General features: G+C 50.5%; 2 protein-coding genes across 2 annotated transcripts in view; both read right to left on the reverse strand.

Annotated features, from left to right (window-relative positions):
- Nucleotides 1-10,042, reverse strand: part of ENOX2 (ecto-NOX disulfide-thiol exchanger 2) — a 42,991-nt gene extending 32,949 nt beyond the window's left edge. Inside the window, exon 1 of the mRNA XM_032196223.1 lies at nt 9,998-10,042. The gene's annotated coding sequence lies outside the window, so the exon portion shown is untranslated. The remainder of the gene's footprint in view (nt 1-9,997) is intronic.
- A 2,840-nt stretch (nt 10,043-12,882) lies between these two features.
- Nucleotides 12,883-13,863, reverse strand: GPR119 (G protein-coupled receptor 119). Its single transcript, XM_032196554.1, has one exon. It carries the CDS (start codon nt 13,861-13,863, stop codon nt 12,883-12,885), a length of 981 nt encoding a protein of 326 aa, XP_032052445.1.
- Nucleotides 13,864-15,540: the final 1,677 nt, after the last annotated feature.

Consider the following 15,540-nt stretch of genomic DNA (forward strand, 5'->3'; position numbering starts at 1 on the left):
TGAACAATTGAGACCTCCTTCGCCTGCTTCTGTGCCACAGAAAACTCCCATCTGCTTCCCTTGCTCTAACCTCCACTCCACCCTAAAAGCTCCATCAGGGGAACTGATGCCTCCTCTTCTACTTTGCAGTGAGAGGGTACTGAGCAAAAGCTGTACAGCTATTTAAGACATGCTTGACACAGCACATAGTATGGAACCGTGGCAGGCTTAGATCCACACACAAAATTTACTGTAAACACAAACTCTGATAGCACACGATGCCAGTTTTAGACTGAGCTGCCCATCATCCACCTTACAAGCGGAGTTACGCCATGATCCTTGGAGGACGCTACCCAGCTTTCCAGGATGGTTCCCAACTGAAGGAGATGTCAAGGCCCGAACAGACCCATAAAGACCAGAATAAGGTGTTAAAAATAGGGTAACTTCTTAAATATTCTCTAGCCATAAAGCACGTTCTGAAATACCAAGAAACAAATAGTCTGAATATTACTTAAAAATTACTTTGCTGATCACTCAGCACCATGTTTGTTGTGCTTCCTGAAAGTTTTGAGTTTTTCCTCACTCACAAACATCCCTGTTTCCAGGCAGGACAAGTTATTTCAGTGCTGAGTCTGGCTTTCCCAAGAAATACCCAATGCTGTGTTTACCACGCTACACGTGAAGAAGAAGCAACAGTTAAGGAAGAGTAATATGATCAAGCAGAACAAAAGCTGCCAGAAGGAAAGTAAACGCTCGCTGGCGGGACAGCTTGTACATTTCCCCCCATCCACCACAGATGTCCAAGCGCTTCAGGGACTCGCAGCTGAAGTCCTCCACCTGTGCTCACACAGCCCCAACAGGCAACCAGCTACTTCAGATCAGGCTGCACATACAGAGGGCTCTGCTTCAGTTTCTCTGCCCACTCAAGCTTCCACCTGCACACCCGGAGCACGCAAACGCCAGATCCAGAGGACAGCAGGACAGCACCCAGTTCAGGACAGGACACCAACATCAATGCAGTTATTTATGTGCATACTTCTAAGACGTCTACCCTCCAGTATGGACGGATACCTCATCAACTCAGCAACATCTACAGCCCTCTAGGGGATATCAGGAAACAGAACAAAAAGACAAACCACATCCAGCCACTATATACATGAAGAAAAGCTAATTATGCAAATTTGAACCAAAGGTGATTGAAGAAATATTGCTTTGCAGCTTGCAGTGTGTTTCCTAGTTCAAGGCATTACAACCATTCCAGAGTAATTCTGAGCTTCAATTATCGCTCTCCACAGATCTGTTATGGAAAAATGATGTGATGGTCAACTATGTGTCATTTATGTGCCTAAAGAATGTGTCCCTAACCCTTTCTGCCTCTTTACCATGGCCTTTTTCTCAAAAAAATAAAAAAGGTACAAAAGTATTTTGTAAACAATCACAGCAAGTTTTAGAGAGGTATACTGCCCTTAACTGAGCTCTGAGTTCATTGTTCCACCTTTTGTTTCATCTAGCACTTGCAGGGATGCAAGACTGAAGGGACACTAAAATATTCAGTTTTATTTATCTTCATCTCAGCAAACTCACCGTGAACACAGAGGCAATGCGAAAAAAAAATCTGGACTAACATGAAGTGATAAAAATAGCTGCATTTCTGCTAAGCCATATGTTCCTGGGAGAACCCAGCAAAACTGCAAGAGTATCAAAGATGACAATTATGCTGCCTCAGTGCACTGATAGGCTGAAACATGGCAACAGCTTCATTTATACGAACCTTTCCCTGGACACACTGCAAGCTGCAGGCAGCGCCGTGACTTCTATTCTAGAGGATTCCACTTCCAAGAACTTGCTAATAAATACAGTTGCTGTGTATGGCTGTAAATAGACAAGAGAGTGGGTACAGAGAGTCTAAGGGGGCTCTTCTCTTAGCTACTGAAAGGTGAGAATGCAAGAAGCAGCCAAGAAAACAAGCACTGTTCAGCTGGCAGCAGCCAACAATAGTCACGCACGACTATGCGAGATGCCTACAATGCTGTTTCTTCAATACTCCAAAGTCAAAATATCATGGAGGTCACAAGGCTTCAGGAAAACAAATCACGAATGCAGCAGGTTAAAAATAGAGAGGCCGTGCACAGGAAAGAAATAGAAAATAAAAAGAGCAACTGTGAAATTTACCTCTCTCATCAAGAGATAAGAGATAAATGAGATATTACCTTTTTATCAAGAGATAAGAGATATCTTCCCCACCCCAAGCCTCTTCTCCAGGTTAAACAACCCCAGTTCTCATATCTCACTAACATCTACGATCCCATCTAACGGCCTTTCACTGGGCTCACTCTACTACATCCACAAGTGCCTCGCAGAGCTGGACACAACACCCCAGGTACGCCACACCAACCGTAAGCATTACCCCAGTCTTTTCCATCATACTACAGATTGGGGTTTCCCTCCCCCCAAGAGGAAACCTCCTGTGGCAGCATTAGGTTCCCAGCACCATCTCCTAAACAATTTTTCTAAAACCCAAGCTGTAAGGCACTAACAAGGTATCCCATTCAGTCCTGAGCACTAGGTTTTAGTTGGATCAAGTGCAGAACTGCCAGATGTTTAAAAAGACCACAGCAACTGAGGCTATTGCTTAGCCATTGCCAGACAGCATCACATAAATGCTCAGGCAGACACAGATGATGGCTGAACTTTCCGGTGTTCCCAATGTGAAGACAAAGGGATTCACAATTTGGGAATTCACTCAAAACTGGAAGATGGAATAAGACACCAATATGAAGCTAAACTGACCTGCTCACTCATACCACCGGGCAGGAAGCAGCTTCCAACAGCTGTGGCCAGAGAAGCAGGGAGAGCTCAGAGCTCCTTAGTAGCCCGTGCCAAAGCAGAGAGGGTCTGAAGCAGGGAAGGAGAGGAAGGCAGGAACTGACAGAATGAAACCCCTCTCTCCTGGTGAAGGGCAAGCCTCCAGCAGCTAGCACCAGGCACCACAGCACTGTGGTCTCTGTAAGGGGGAAGACAGACACGACACAAAACAAGCAAACAAAACACCATCCCATGCCACTGGAAGATGTTAGGAATGAGGTCGCTCATCCCTGGTTATCACAGGCTACCTCATGCTCACAAAATGACCTAAACCCACCTTCACAAGCAGGCTACCCCTGTACGAAGGGTAGGTGGGAGACTAAAGGCAACAGTAACACGAATTCAAGTTCAATGGAGGTGGGTTTTGTTTGTTTTTTTGTTTGTATGCTTTTTGGGAGGAAGGGGGAAGCAAACGAAGTTCAGTTTGAACTCAATGACTGTCTAAAAGATGAGGATGCACCCAGCTCAGCATCACCTAACGAAACACATTTCCAAATATCAAGGTCCAGGCGCTGGCTGTGAGCAACGTGGGCACAACACAACAAAAGCATTATAAGGACAACCAGAGACACCACGGTCCTTGGAGAACGGACCATGGACTTGCTCCAGACATCACACGAATAGCCCACTCCCAAAAAAAATATTATTTATGGGCTCCCCATTAAATATAATCTGATATGATCCGTAACAGATGCAACACATGATCCCCAGACGTGAATGCAGCAGCATTTTTTGCACTAGCACAAATTCATGGTGTCAGATTAATGCTCAGCGATAACCCCACAGGGCATGATTAAGGGGGCACTGGTACCAGGAATTCAGCTCCAGATTCACCGCCTCATCAAGCCATGGCTGAGGTCACGCCACTGCAATATTTGTGAGACCACACTGGGAGTAAATCAGTGAAGAGGTCAGGTTTAAAATCCTCATTTTCCCCCCGCTGGAGGATTTTGGTTTGTTTTTAACCTCAAGCCATACAACAGCTGACACGTCTTACAGAACAATCATAAAACAGCGATACCAGTACAACGAGGGGACAAGAGTAGGAATAAAACCCAGAACTAGTACATAGCTCAGAGATTTCCAGCACAAGAGACTGACTTCTCTATAACCTTTTTTCAACTGGTATTTCACAGGCATAGGATGCACTTTGAGGCAGTGCTGAGGCAGCAAAGATTCCTTACTGTGAATTAGAAGCTAAGATTTAAAGAGCGAAAACATTATGGCTTCAAATCATGCTTTGTGTCTGAAAATATTACTGTAAGTTTGCACTCTTGTCGTAAAACTCACTCCAGTTAATTGCTTTATGCCAAACAAATTATTTCTCAATGTCAGAACTGTTTTGGAGCTGCCCTTCTCATTGTATGTGCTCTTCCGCATAGCCTAAACCTCTTCAAAAGATGAAAATAGAAAGAAAGGACTTCCTTGGTTTGAAAGCTAACCCTTTGCATTTACAACTTACTTGCCACATGGTCCAAGTGCTCTGGAAGAGAAGCCCACTGTCCTGTTTCAATAGACTCCAACAAGAATCCCACATGCCAGAAATATTCAGAAGCTGAAGAAGCCGGGAGCTGATGAGTCACAGAATCACTGAGGTTGGGAAAGGCCTCTAAGATCATCGTAGCCAAGCTTTATTCTAGCTCTGTCAAGTCTACCCCTGCACCACGTCCCTGTGCACCATATCTACAGGGCTTCTGAATACCTCCAGGGATGGTGACTCAGCTACTTCCCTGGGCAGCCTGTCCCGGCTCTTCACAACCCTTTCTGAGATTTTTTTTTTTCCTAATATCCAACCTAAACCTCCCCTGGCGCACCTTTTTCCTCTTATCCCATCACTTGTTGCTTTGGAGCAGAGACTGACCCCCACGCCCCACTCCTACCTCCTCTGAGGCAGTTGGAGAGAGCAATACGGGCTCCCCTGAGACTCCTCCAGACTACACAGCCCCAGTTCTCTCAACCATTCCTCGACTTGTTCTCTAGACCCTTCACCAGCTTCGTAGCCCTTCTCTGGACACACTCCAGCACCTCAGCGTCCTTGTGGTACTGAGGGGCCCAAAGCTGAACGCAGCACTCGAGGTGCAACCTCACCAGGGCTGAGTGCAGGGGGACGATCATCTCCCTTGTCCTACTGCAGCCTCCCTGCCCACAGTATTGCTGTTACAACACGCTAAATATTGAGAAGTTCCCAAGTTTCCAGCTTGGGAAAGCTGTCACTTGCTTGCCCAAGACGAAGAAAGGCAGAGGCCAAGAGGCAACAGAGGCAGCATTACTGAGAACAGAAGCAGCACAGTGAGCACATTGCCGCTGCGCTCCTGCAGCATGGGTTCTGTTCCCAGAACAAACCAAGCCAGGGAGAAGATTTTCAGTGTGCCTCGGAGTCCATTTCTCTGTTGCTCACATAATGGAATTACGCATTATGGGAAAACCTCGTTATACCAAAATTTTCACCCTACAACTGGTGAATGCCATGCCCAGCAGCCACTTTCAGGAACAATTCCCTGTTATACTGTCTGTGAACTAACATTGAGCTTTAGCTCTGATCCGTATCCCATCAGACACAAATACATGCACAGATGGAAGCTGCAGCTCTCCCAGCACACGTTTAGAAGGAGCCTGAATAGAGATAGGGAAGATCATGATGTTCCAGGCATAAATGAACGGAATGATCTATCCTCACTGGGTCTCATGCCAGCCCCTCGACAAGATTTCATTTTCCAACCAGTCGCTCCTGCTAACAGAACTTGGCCATTGGTCTTAATGACCAGCAAAAAAAGAGAGAACCAACTTCGTTTGAACTGAAAAGCATTGTTTTACAGATCATTCTTATTACTGACAGCTGGAAATGCCAGCAACAATTCTACCCAAAACGCGACTGCGCACAGCTGGGTGTGCTTTAAAACTGTATTCCTTAAAACAGTACCTCAACGGGGCTTCCACTTAACATTTGTGCAAAAATCTTACCTGCTGGATTCGCTAACATTTGATTAAATGACAGCACAAGCTCTGTGCACAAGCCTAGCACTGCTTTAGAGGCAGAGCAGTTCACCCAGGGCGCACGCCCTAGCAGCAACCTCATGCTACCACCGTTTAGGCGCTCCAATGTCTTGACATCCAACTAGTTAACGAAAAGCAGGTGCACAAATCCATCCCCTGTAACTCAAAAAAAAGTAGTAACAAGTACCCTGACACTTTCATATACCTAAAAGCATTTTAATCACACACTTAGAAAGTCCACATGGTTTATACCATTCACCAAGCTTCCCACTTGCCTCAGCATAAAGAAGGAAGAACAGAAATGGGCTGACGCAGGCTTTGCTATAAATACGGACCTACCTTTTGCCAACATTGGCAAATGTTGGAAGTACGTATTTCTCAACCTGGGCAGTGGTCCCTTTTCTTACCCAGAAACAAACAGAACTGCAGAATACAAACTCCCGTCTGCTTACATACTACTTGTTTTCACGTCTAAAGAAATAAATTTGGGAAGAAAAAGTACGGAACACCGACAGTAACCAATTAGAAAACACAGAGAAAAGAAAACAACAAGAAAAGGAAAGGAGAGAATCAAGATACCAAGGCTTTGAAGTCACATTTCAACACCAAACATTTGCTTTCTGAAATAGTTCCCAGGTTTAAAATCTACTGTTGTGCACTCTTTTCTGCTGTACTCCTGTGTGAACAGCTGGAGCTTTATAACAATTAGTTTAGCAGACACACATTTGATAGAGAAGCTGCCTAAGCACACTGAAGAGACCAACATGCTTTTGATAGTTACTCCTGTCAATTCCACATAATCCTTTATTCTAACGACTCTCATCCAGACAGCCTCAGAGAAACGCACACTCAAGAGAATGCCACGAAACGCACACGGTACCTGCATACTGCACGAGGAACATGGCAAGATATTGATAATACTTCAGTGTTTCAGCCAGTTCTCCTGCCCCTTCCAGTTTGCTTATCTGTTTGTTTGAAAGGCGGATGGTTCAGCTCCCACACAAGGCTCCTGTCTTAGTACAGCCCCACAAAAGCCACTGAGCACGAAAGGAAGGTGGGTCAGTAAAACCAGCGCTGCACTTCCCCACCAGCAGGCAACGACAGCTCAGGCATCAAGAGCACAGGTTAGGACAGTTTACAAACTGCAGCCGCATGTGTCACCATCAGTCTCCAGTGACTGACACCAATGGGCTGATTCTTGGGCGTGGGGCAAGGAGGTGAAAGAGCAGCTGGAGAACTGATTAGCAGTAATAAATCTGAATCCGTGAGGGATTTCATACATCAATGCTCTAGGCACTGGCATGCAGCTAAACGAACCCCATCTGCATGCCTGAAGTTAGTTGCCTTTGCACAAAAGATTAAGTCCTGGTAATCCTTGAAGATAAAAGGCACACAGCCCACTTCTGGATTCTGGAAGCTTGTAGTGGAAAAGAAATAACTTCAGGCAAGCTTATTCTAGCAGGGCATTGTAAAAAAGGAGATGTAAGGACTTAGTCTCTTCTTTGCCTCCAAAGACACAACATTCGTAACACTAAAGGTCCACCTGCAGTGTTTTCAAGTGGCACGTATTCACAAACCACTGCCAACACAGCAGCAAAAACATGGAGACTTGATCAAGTTGTGTGTGACGTGCTTTCTGTTTCCTGTTATAAACAGAGAAAGGGAAACACGACATACCTACACATGTACATCCAGCATTGCCTGTTCTTTGCTTCCCTGTGGCAAGCCCTCAACAGTCCTCACAAAGCTTACATGGCTTCACCACGACAAATTTCCAAATATTTCACAGCAAGGAGTATTTTTAGGACGCCCACATCGCTCTGCCAAACCACTTTTCCCGTGACACAGCATCCAGAAGTTGTTCCACGCTGACACCTGCACTTCCAGGCAATGTGCAGACATACTCTGGAAGCGGAGGTGTGCAGCGTGTAGCTGCAGCCCACGGAGAGGAACACGCCTAATCCCAGACAGCTCATCGTCCAGCTGGGATACAAAGCTCTCCAGAAGCCACCCTGCCAACCTCACTCCCAGTATTTCGGGAAATGAATACGTGCACCTTTGCACAAACGCACAAACTCACACTTGTACGATCTAAAATGCCACTGTGAAAGGCTCAGAGACTCATCCCTGTCAAGAGCAGTTTTACATTTCTATCACCTCTGCAGAATTATACACACAAGCAGATGAAATGTGTTTCTACAAGTGAAGGGATGCAGGAATAACTGACCCTCTGACACCAACCTACTGGGGTGGAGCAGGAGAGTGAATTCCCCTGGAAAATTCACACTCAGAATAGTTTGGGTTGGAAGGGACCTTACACACCAGCCAGCCCCAACCCGCTGCAGGGGGTGCAGGGACACCTCCCACCAACCCAGGCTGCCAAAGCCCCATCCAGCCTGCCCCTGAGCACCTCCAGGGATGGGGCATCCACAGCTTCTCTGAGCAACCTGTTCCAGTGCCTCACCACACTCACAGCATAGAATGTCTTCCTTATACCTAACCTACACTTGCCCTCTTTTAGTTTAAAGCCATAACCTCTTGTCCTGCTGCCACAATCCTTGATAGAGTGCCTCTCCAGCTTTCTTGTAGCCCCCCGTTAGGTACTGGAAGGCTGCTGTAACATCTCCCCAGAGCTTTCCCTTCTGCAGGAGAACAGCCACTCAGCTTCCAGCAGAGCCAGCAGCCAGGAGCATCACAAATCCTGCACAAACCTGGCCTATAGGGATGGCTGCTGCTCCCCAAACAAGGCATCCGCAGAGAGATAAAAGCAGACCAGAGGCCACGGGACAGCTATAGCACCAGCACGAGGACCAGAACTGCAGTCTCAGCTGAGAGCAGAGCAGCTGGGTGTTGTAGGAGAACACTGCTTTGGGATGAACACGTTGGCACTGGAAGAATGTCAGCAGAAAAGTTGGGGATTAGGTGAGAAATCTCACACCATCTTTGGAAGGTATTCAGAATGCCTCTCTAGCAACACCTTATCTTTGAAATTACTTGGAGATTGAACTTCACCCCTTCTACGAGCTGAAGTCACTGATACCAAAAACATGACCTTAAGCTAAGAAACCTGACCTTACAGTGGCTCAGACGGAGCTTTCAACAACTTAACACAGAGAGCTTTGCAGTTAGATATCACGGAGTGCCCCAAATGTAATAACAAGAAACAGAGGAAACAACTCCTCAGCTTCCAGAGACGGCAGGAGATAGAATCACTGAATGGCTTGGGATGGAAGGGACCTTAAAGATCACCCAGTTCCAACCCCCTTCCCCCAGCCCAGGTTGCTCCAGTCCCCATCCAGCCTGGCCTTGGGCACTGCCAGAGATGGGGCACCCACAGCTCCTCTGGACAACCTGTGCCAGGGCTTCATCACCATCACAGTATTTTTTTCTTCTCATACCTAATCTGAACCTATCCACTTTTAGTTTAAAGTCATTATGCTCATCTTATTATTATACTCCCTGATAAGTGATGAAAAGCTGGAGTAGCAGGGAAGGAGTTCAGGTTTACTGGACAAACAGCTACCTCAGGTCGCCTTCGCATTTTACCTGTCATTGCACTGCTGTGCAGCAACGCTCTGCAGGTCAGGAAAACGTGGTGCTCACCTACTGCAGCTGCACAAGTACAGGGGAGATAAAAAATGACTGAAGCGTGTGGAGTAACGAGCAATCTATCCAAGGACTGACGTGTTCGTGTAAGAAACACGGCATTAAAGAACAAAAGCATTTATGTGCAGCATGATCTGAGTGTATTCTGCTAATAGATGGACCTCGAGGTATGTACCAAAATAGGAGTAAAACAAATAAGACAGCAAGAAGCATAGAAGCATAAAGCTGGAGTATAATGCATAAAGCACCAAATCAACACGTGTGCAGCCGTCTGTGTACATGTACACAGCTGTACATGCCGGCCTCCTGGCGCTGCGTGGGGCGGGGCGCCCCGTGCCGCTGGGGACGCGTTTGCGCCCCGCAGCCGCGCCCGAACCGGCCGAGACCGAGCGCTCGGCGGCCGCCCACGGGCCTAAAGCCCCCCACAGCCCCCCCGGCTGCCTCCGGGAACCTCCCGAGGCCCGACTCGAGCCCGGACGCAGCGCAGGCCGCCCGCCGGCCGCCAGGGACACGGCTCCGCGCTCCGGGCCCGGCCCTGACCGCATTTACTCACCTCCCGGCCCCGATCCGGATCCGGATCCGGATCCGGATCCCGATCCTGATCCTGATCCTGATCCAGATCCCGCTCCCGGCCCCGCTCCCGGCCCCGGCCCTCTCCCGGCCCCGCCGCGGCCACCCTCAGCGAACATCCGCGCCGCGGCCCCTCCGCGCGGCTCTCCCAGGCCTCCCATTGGCTGCCGCGTCGCTAGGGGGCGGGGAGGGGCCGCGCGCGCACGGCACGCCGGGATAGCGGCGGAATCCGCGGGCGGCTCTGAGGGACCCGGCCCGGCCCCATGGCGGCTGCGCCACGGGAGGGGCGGGGATGGAGGCACCTCCCCTCTTCCTCCTCCTCCTCCTCCTCCTCCTCGTTCTCCACTGAATTAATTAATAAACTTATAAACTTAATAAACTTATTTATTTATTTATTTGTTTGTTTGTTTATAGCGCAGGCACGGGCTTCATCCAGGCGGGGGGACAGCGGGCAGGGCAGCCGCTCCTCGCCTCCTTCCCCATGGTGCTGGGGCAGCACGGCCGGGCCCCCCTCACCCCGCGGCCTCCCCGCACGCCCAGGGCTCGGTGCCCGGTCACCATGAGGCAGAGCTGGGGACGGGCGCTCTCTGGGACACGGGATAGCGATGTGGTTCAGTGCAGGGCTTGGTAGTGTTAGGGCAGAGGTTGGGCTATGCAGTCTTGGACGTCTCTTCCAACCTGGATGGTTGTGCAGAGGCAGGCACTGTTCCACACCACAAACAGCCCCGTCAGGTCCTGAGGTGTCTCCTGAGAGCATCACCTCCAGCCCAGGCACAAGAAGAGGGAGGACAGGCAGGTCAGTGCCAGGGCACAGCGAGGGATCCTCTGCTAGATGCTCTGTTTCCAGCATGACTACATTCTCCAGCCCCACAATCAGCAGAAGGGCATTATCTCCCCATCCAGCCACCACCCTGGGTCTCAACGGCATTTCTGGCACTGAGGAGGTGGTCAGAGCTTGTAATCCCAGCAGCAGACAGGGGCTCCCTGGTGGCTGCAGGCCCACACATCCAGGGGTACTGCTGCTGGGCACCCAGCGTGAGAGCCACCCATTCCAGATCTGTGCCAGGCACAAACCCTGTCTGTGGCTGGGCCCGCTGTGGGCAGCAGAACAGCAGTGGATGCAGCAGTCAGCAAGCTTGGAAAGCAGCAAGAGGCCTGCTTGCAAAGCATCTCCATTCACAGTGGGTATTCGCATGTGAAGCACGCGTGAGGGAGGCAGAGGATGGCTTCAGCATCGTCAGATGCTTAGCAAGGACAGGTCAGCTTTGCAAAGCAACAGCTGTTGGAGTTCACGCAGCAAACACATCATGCAAACAGATGATGCACTGATCCCCAGAACTGAGTCAGACTGGTTCCACCCACTAAATCCACCTGCAAGGCACCAGTTCACAGACACAGAGCCAGGTCTATCCTACATGAGCGTTATCTCAGGTTCTTCCCCTAACACACAGCCAGGCACAGGATCTGATTAATGCTGTTTGGTCTCAGGCCTTTCCCAGGCAGAGAGATGAGTGCCAGAGTGCCCACTGATTTTTGTTTGTTTTTAATAGAGCACTTTTATTTTTTTCTCTTCCTCTGGTATGGGGATGGCCTCAGAACCAAGGCAGGTTCTGCACGCATACAGGATATGGCCTTGAGCCTTCATATCTATTAGAAGGGCAAGTGACAGAGGTAGAAGCAGCTGCTATTTTATGTATAGCATCCTCATCTTCAGATGAAGAGTGAGTTCTTAGCTAAGAAACCAGTTTTAAGGGAAAAATTATTACTATGTGGATTAAATGGATGTGATTTAACAAAAAGCAATTAAATGTTACCATAGCCTCTGGCAGGGCCAGCAGTCTGGCCATCACCACAGTGTGAGACAACATGAACAAACGCTGTGTGCACCCACCTTGTGCGTCAGTATAGAGGGACCTTTGCAGTCCCATTACCAATCCTACAGCCTTGGTGGGACAAAGCAGCCCTTCTGCACAGGTTTTTCCCTGTCTCCAAGGTCTTCTTCCTGCTCCTTTGTTAAAGCTCAGCATTCAGGTGGTTACTCATTAACTCACTTTACAGCTCAAGCCAAACAGTGACAGCACAACCTGTGCTACCCTGCAGTTCTCCCAGGCATGCAGTGCCTGGGGTTGTTCAGCACTTGCTCTGGTGCAGGTACAGCTGCTGCTGAAGAACAGCAGAGCCCTGACTGCATCCCCTGCACCACAGCAGAGACCCCAGGCCCATACCCCTCACCTCTGCCTGGGGTGGGTGCAGCCTGGGGGAGGGATGAGCCTGCCACCTCCCCAAATGCAGGATTGATTGCAGTCAGGGGACAGGTTTGGGCGACAGCCCTGACTGCATCTGTAGGATTTTGAGTTTGATTTAAGTAGGGCAGTGATTGGGAGCACATGTGGTCCTGGACAGATGTGCACACATCTCCCAGTCTCTACTGCATCTGGCCAAGGGTGACAAAGCCAACACAGTGAGAGCAGCCCTGCCCCAGCTGCCGGGGGACCTGACCCTGACAGCTGACTCTGCAGGCAGAGGGGAGTGCAGAAGGACCCCAGGTATGGACTGGGGAACCTAGACAGCAAAAGGTGAAGGATCTCAACCTATGGAGTAGGTGCCAAGGGCTTGGTCCCAGCAGACACGAGGCTGTTCTTGCTGAGTGCTCTCCAAGCAAAATTTAACACGCGCTGTGCACCTGCAATTTGGGCTGCCCTGGAGCTGCTGCAAAACCAGCCATGCTGGCCATGCTGATGTCTGGGAATTAGCATCCAGTCCTGTCCCACCCTGTCCAGGATCTCCTCCACAGCTGGCAGACCCCAAGTTCATGGTTGTGGCGGAGGAGATAACCCAGAAAGCCAGTGATTGCTACTCCTTACCACGTCAGTCCTGGAGCCGCAAGCAGGACACGGTAGGAAGGGATTTGGTGCCTCTGCCGGGGAAACGGTGGCGATTGCCCAAGTGAAGGAGGACCCTCCTCTTTATACCGGCAGCTAGCTGGGAGAACTGAAGCCGCACATCCTTCTGCCAGCAGGAGTAGAGCAGGGGGTTCAGGAGGGAGTTGCACAGTCCCAGAAGCCAGAGGTAGCTCTCAATGACTTTGTAGGTTAAGCAGTTGGTACACACAGTTTGCACGATGCTGGCGATGAAGAATGGCAACCAGGACAGCGCGAAGCACCCGATGAGGATAGCCACAGTGCGCAAGGCCTTCATGTCGCTAGTGGTGTGGGGTGGGGGGCAGCTCCCTGCCAGCCCCACATGTTCTACTTCACGGATATGCTGCACATGCACAGAGGCAATTTTCAACATGTCACAGTAGAGGTAAATGAAGAGAAACAGTGCTGGAAAGAAGCCGATGCAGGAGACAGTGAGCATGTAGGTGGGTTGGAAGACTCCAAAGAAGGAACACTTTTCCTGGGCAGAGATCCTCTGAAAGACTGGGGCAAACACTGGGAGGAAGCCAATGATAGTGGCAAGCAGCCAGAGCCCCACCAGCTGCACCCCAACCCTCAAGCCCGTGACCAACTGGAGATAGTGGAAAGGCTTTCTGATTGCCAAGTGCCTGTCACACGCAACCAGAGTCAGGGACAGGATAGAAGCAGCAGAAGAGAAAGTCACAAAAGCCATTCGCAGGACACAGAAGATCTGAGGTGGATAAAAGGGCTCAGAAAACTCATCCGTGACCAGACCCATGACCGTGAAGCCAACCATGGCATCTGCGACAGCGAGATTAAGGACAAAATAGTGTCCCTTGTAGCCACTCTTCTGGATAAGGCGAAGAAGGACGATGGCCACCAGTACATTGGCAGTGATGATGAGTGAGGCCAGAACAGCCAGGATGGTTCCCAGTGCCGAGCTAGCCATATCTGTCCACTGTGGGGCACAGCCTGAAGGTTGTGTGTCTCCACCACGATCCTAGAGCATCCCTCACCTGGTACTTCTTGGTACGTACAGCTCAGCAAGCAGGCAGCAGCGGGCGCAGCCCCTCACTCTCCAGGTAGTGCCGTGAGAGCACCAGGTGCAGTGGTGTCGCGGGCCGAGGAGCAGAGCTCTGCTGTGCAGCAGCCTGCTGGAAGGGACTGGTGCACTCACGGCACCCGCTGTGCCCACACAGGTCCCTCCCCTTCAGCCACGTTTCCAGACAACCCTGGAGCAGGAGGGTGAGCAGAGAGCACCTGGGCAGGAAGCCCAAGCAAGGCCAGGCTGACGCTGCTCTCACAAACAGCCCACTCATGCTCCCCTGGCTCCCTGCCCCACTGGCAGCACAGCAGCCCCTGCACAGGTTTCTTCAGCATCTCCTGCCCCAGGGCTGCCCATGCTGTCACTGGCCTTCCTAACATCTCCTGCAGCATGACCGTGAGACCTGCTCAGAGGCCACAGTCCACTCTGGCACTAGGATCGTACCCTGGTCGCTCCTCCCTGTCCAGAAGTGCTGCTGTGATGGCACATCAGGAGGTGGGCACCTCCAGCCAAGCACCAAAGACCTGAGCAGAGACGATGCCCTGCTTTGACCCAAGCGCTAACGAAGGAGAACAAGCAGTAACAACTGTACAACCCTCACGGGATGCAGAGGTGGCACAGCTCACAGGCCTTCCTTTCCGCAGGGTCAGTGCCAGACCGAGGGCAGCCTCTTCCCGTGAGGCCAAGGAAACAATACTGATCCCTTTACACAAAGGGCCGCAAGCCACCTCTCCTGCCACGTGAGCTGGAAAAAATAAAGCTGCGAGGAAACAGGGAAGGGTAAAGACTTCCTCTGTCAAATAGTAATCTGAGGAGAGCAGGCTGCCGGGGACAGGCTGAGAGTAGAACCAAGGGCAGGACACAGCCAAGGGCAGAGCATGGTACAGGGCAGGTTGTAGATACTGCAGCAGGGAGGAAGGATGCAGCAAACATAAATTGAGGCCACTGTGAACAGAACCATGGGCCTGTGAAGATCCTGGGTCTGCACAGCACAAAAAGCCATGGGGAAGAACTTTGGTGTCCTTAGAGCCTCCTCTTTTTTCCTGTCCAGGTGAATTTATTCTCCCCAGCCTCTCTCCCACCAGGCTGCAGGACCCCTCCTGACACCTTGTATAGATGGTGGTTACTTCTTTCCTTGATCACCTTCCCCAGAGCCCTTGGGGTCACCCCAGAGAGGGAGGGCTAGACACTTGGGAAGAGGTAACAGTAGGTTTGAGCTGAGAGGTGCAGCCAGTCCCCAGCATGGTGCTGTAATTCCGTGGACAATAGGGTGGCAGGAGTGCTTCAGAGCCACCTTGTTACCCCTGCCCAGCCTTTGTGGGCCTGGACCTTGGGGAGTCTCATATAAAGAAACATTTGGGGTGCCTTAGTCCTGATGGGGGGAAGGTCCAAATTCCACAGCGTGGGATCAAGGCAGGCAGGAAGTTAGAGAGAGAAGTGGCAGGACAGCTTGGGGACAAAGCACAAACAGAAACCAGAGCTGCCCCCTCCCTGTGGACGTATCTTTGCTCTGTCCCATACATAACTCCTGGTGAGAGGGCAAGCCTGCTCCGCAGGGGCTCCTCCACCCCATTTCAGGAC

This window comes from Aythya fuligula, chromosome 13 (assembly GCF_009819795.1).
Source record: "Aythya fuligula isolate bAytFul2 chromosome 13, bAytFul2.pri, whole genome shotgun sequence".
NCBI lineage: Eukaryota > Metazoa > Chordata > Aves > Anseriformes > Anatidae > Aythya > Aythya fuligula.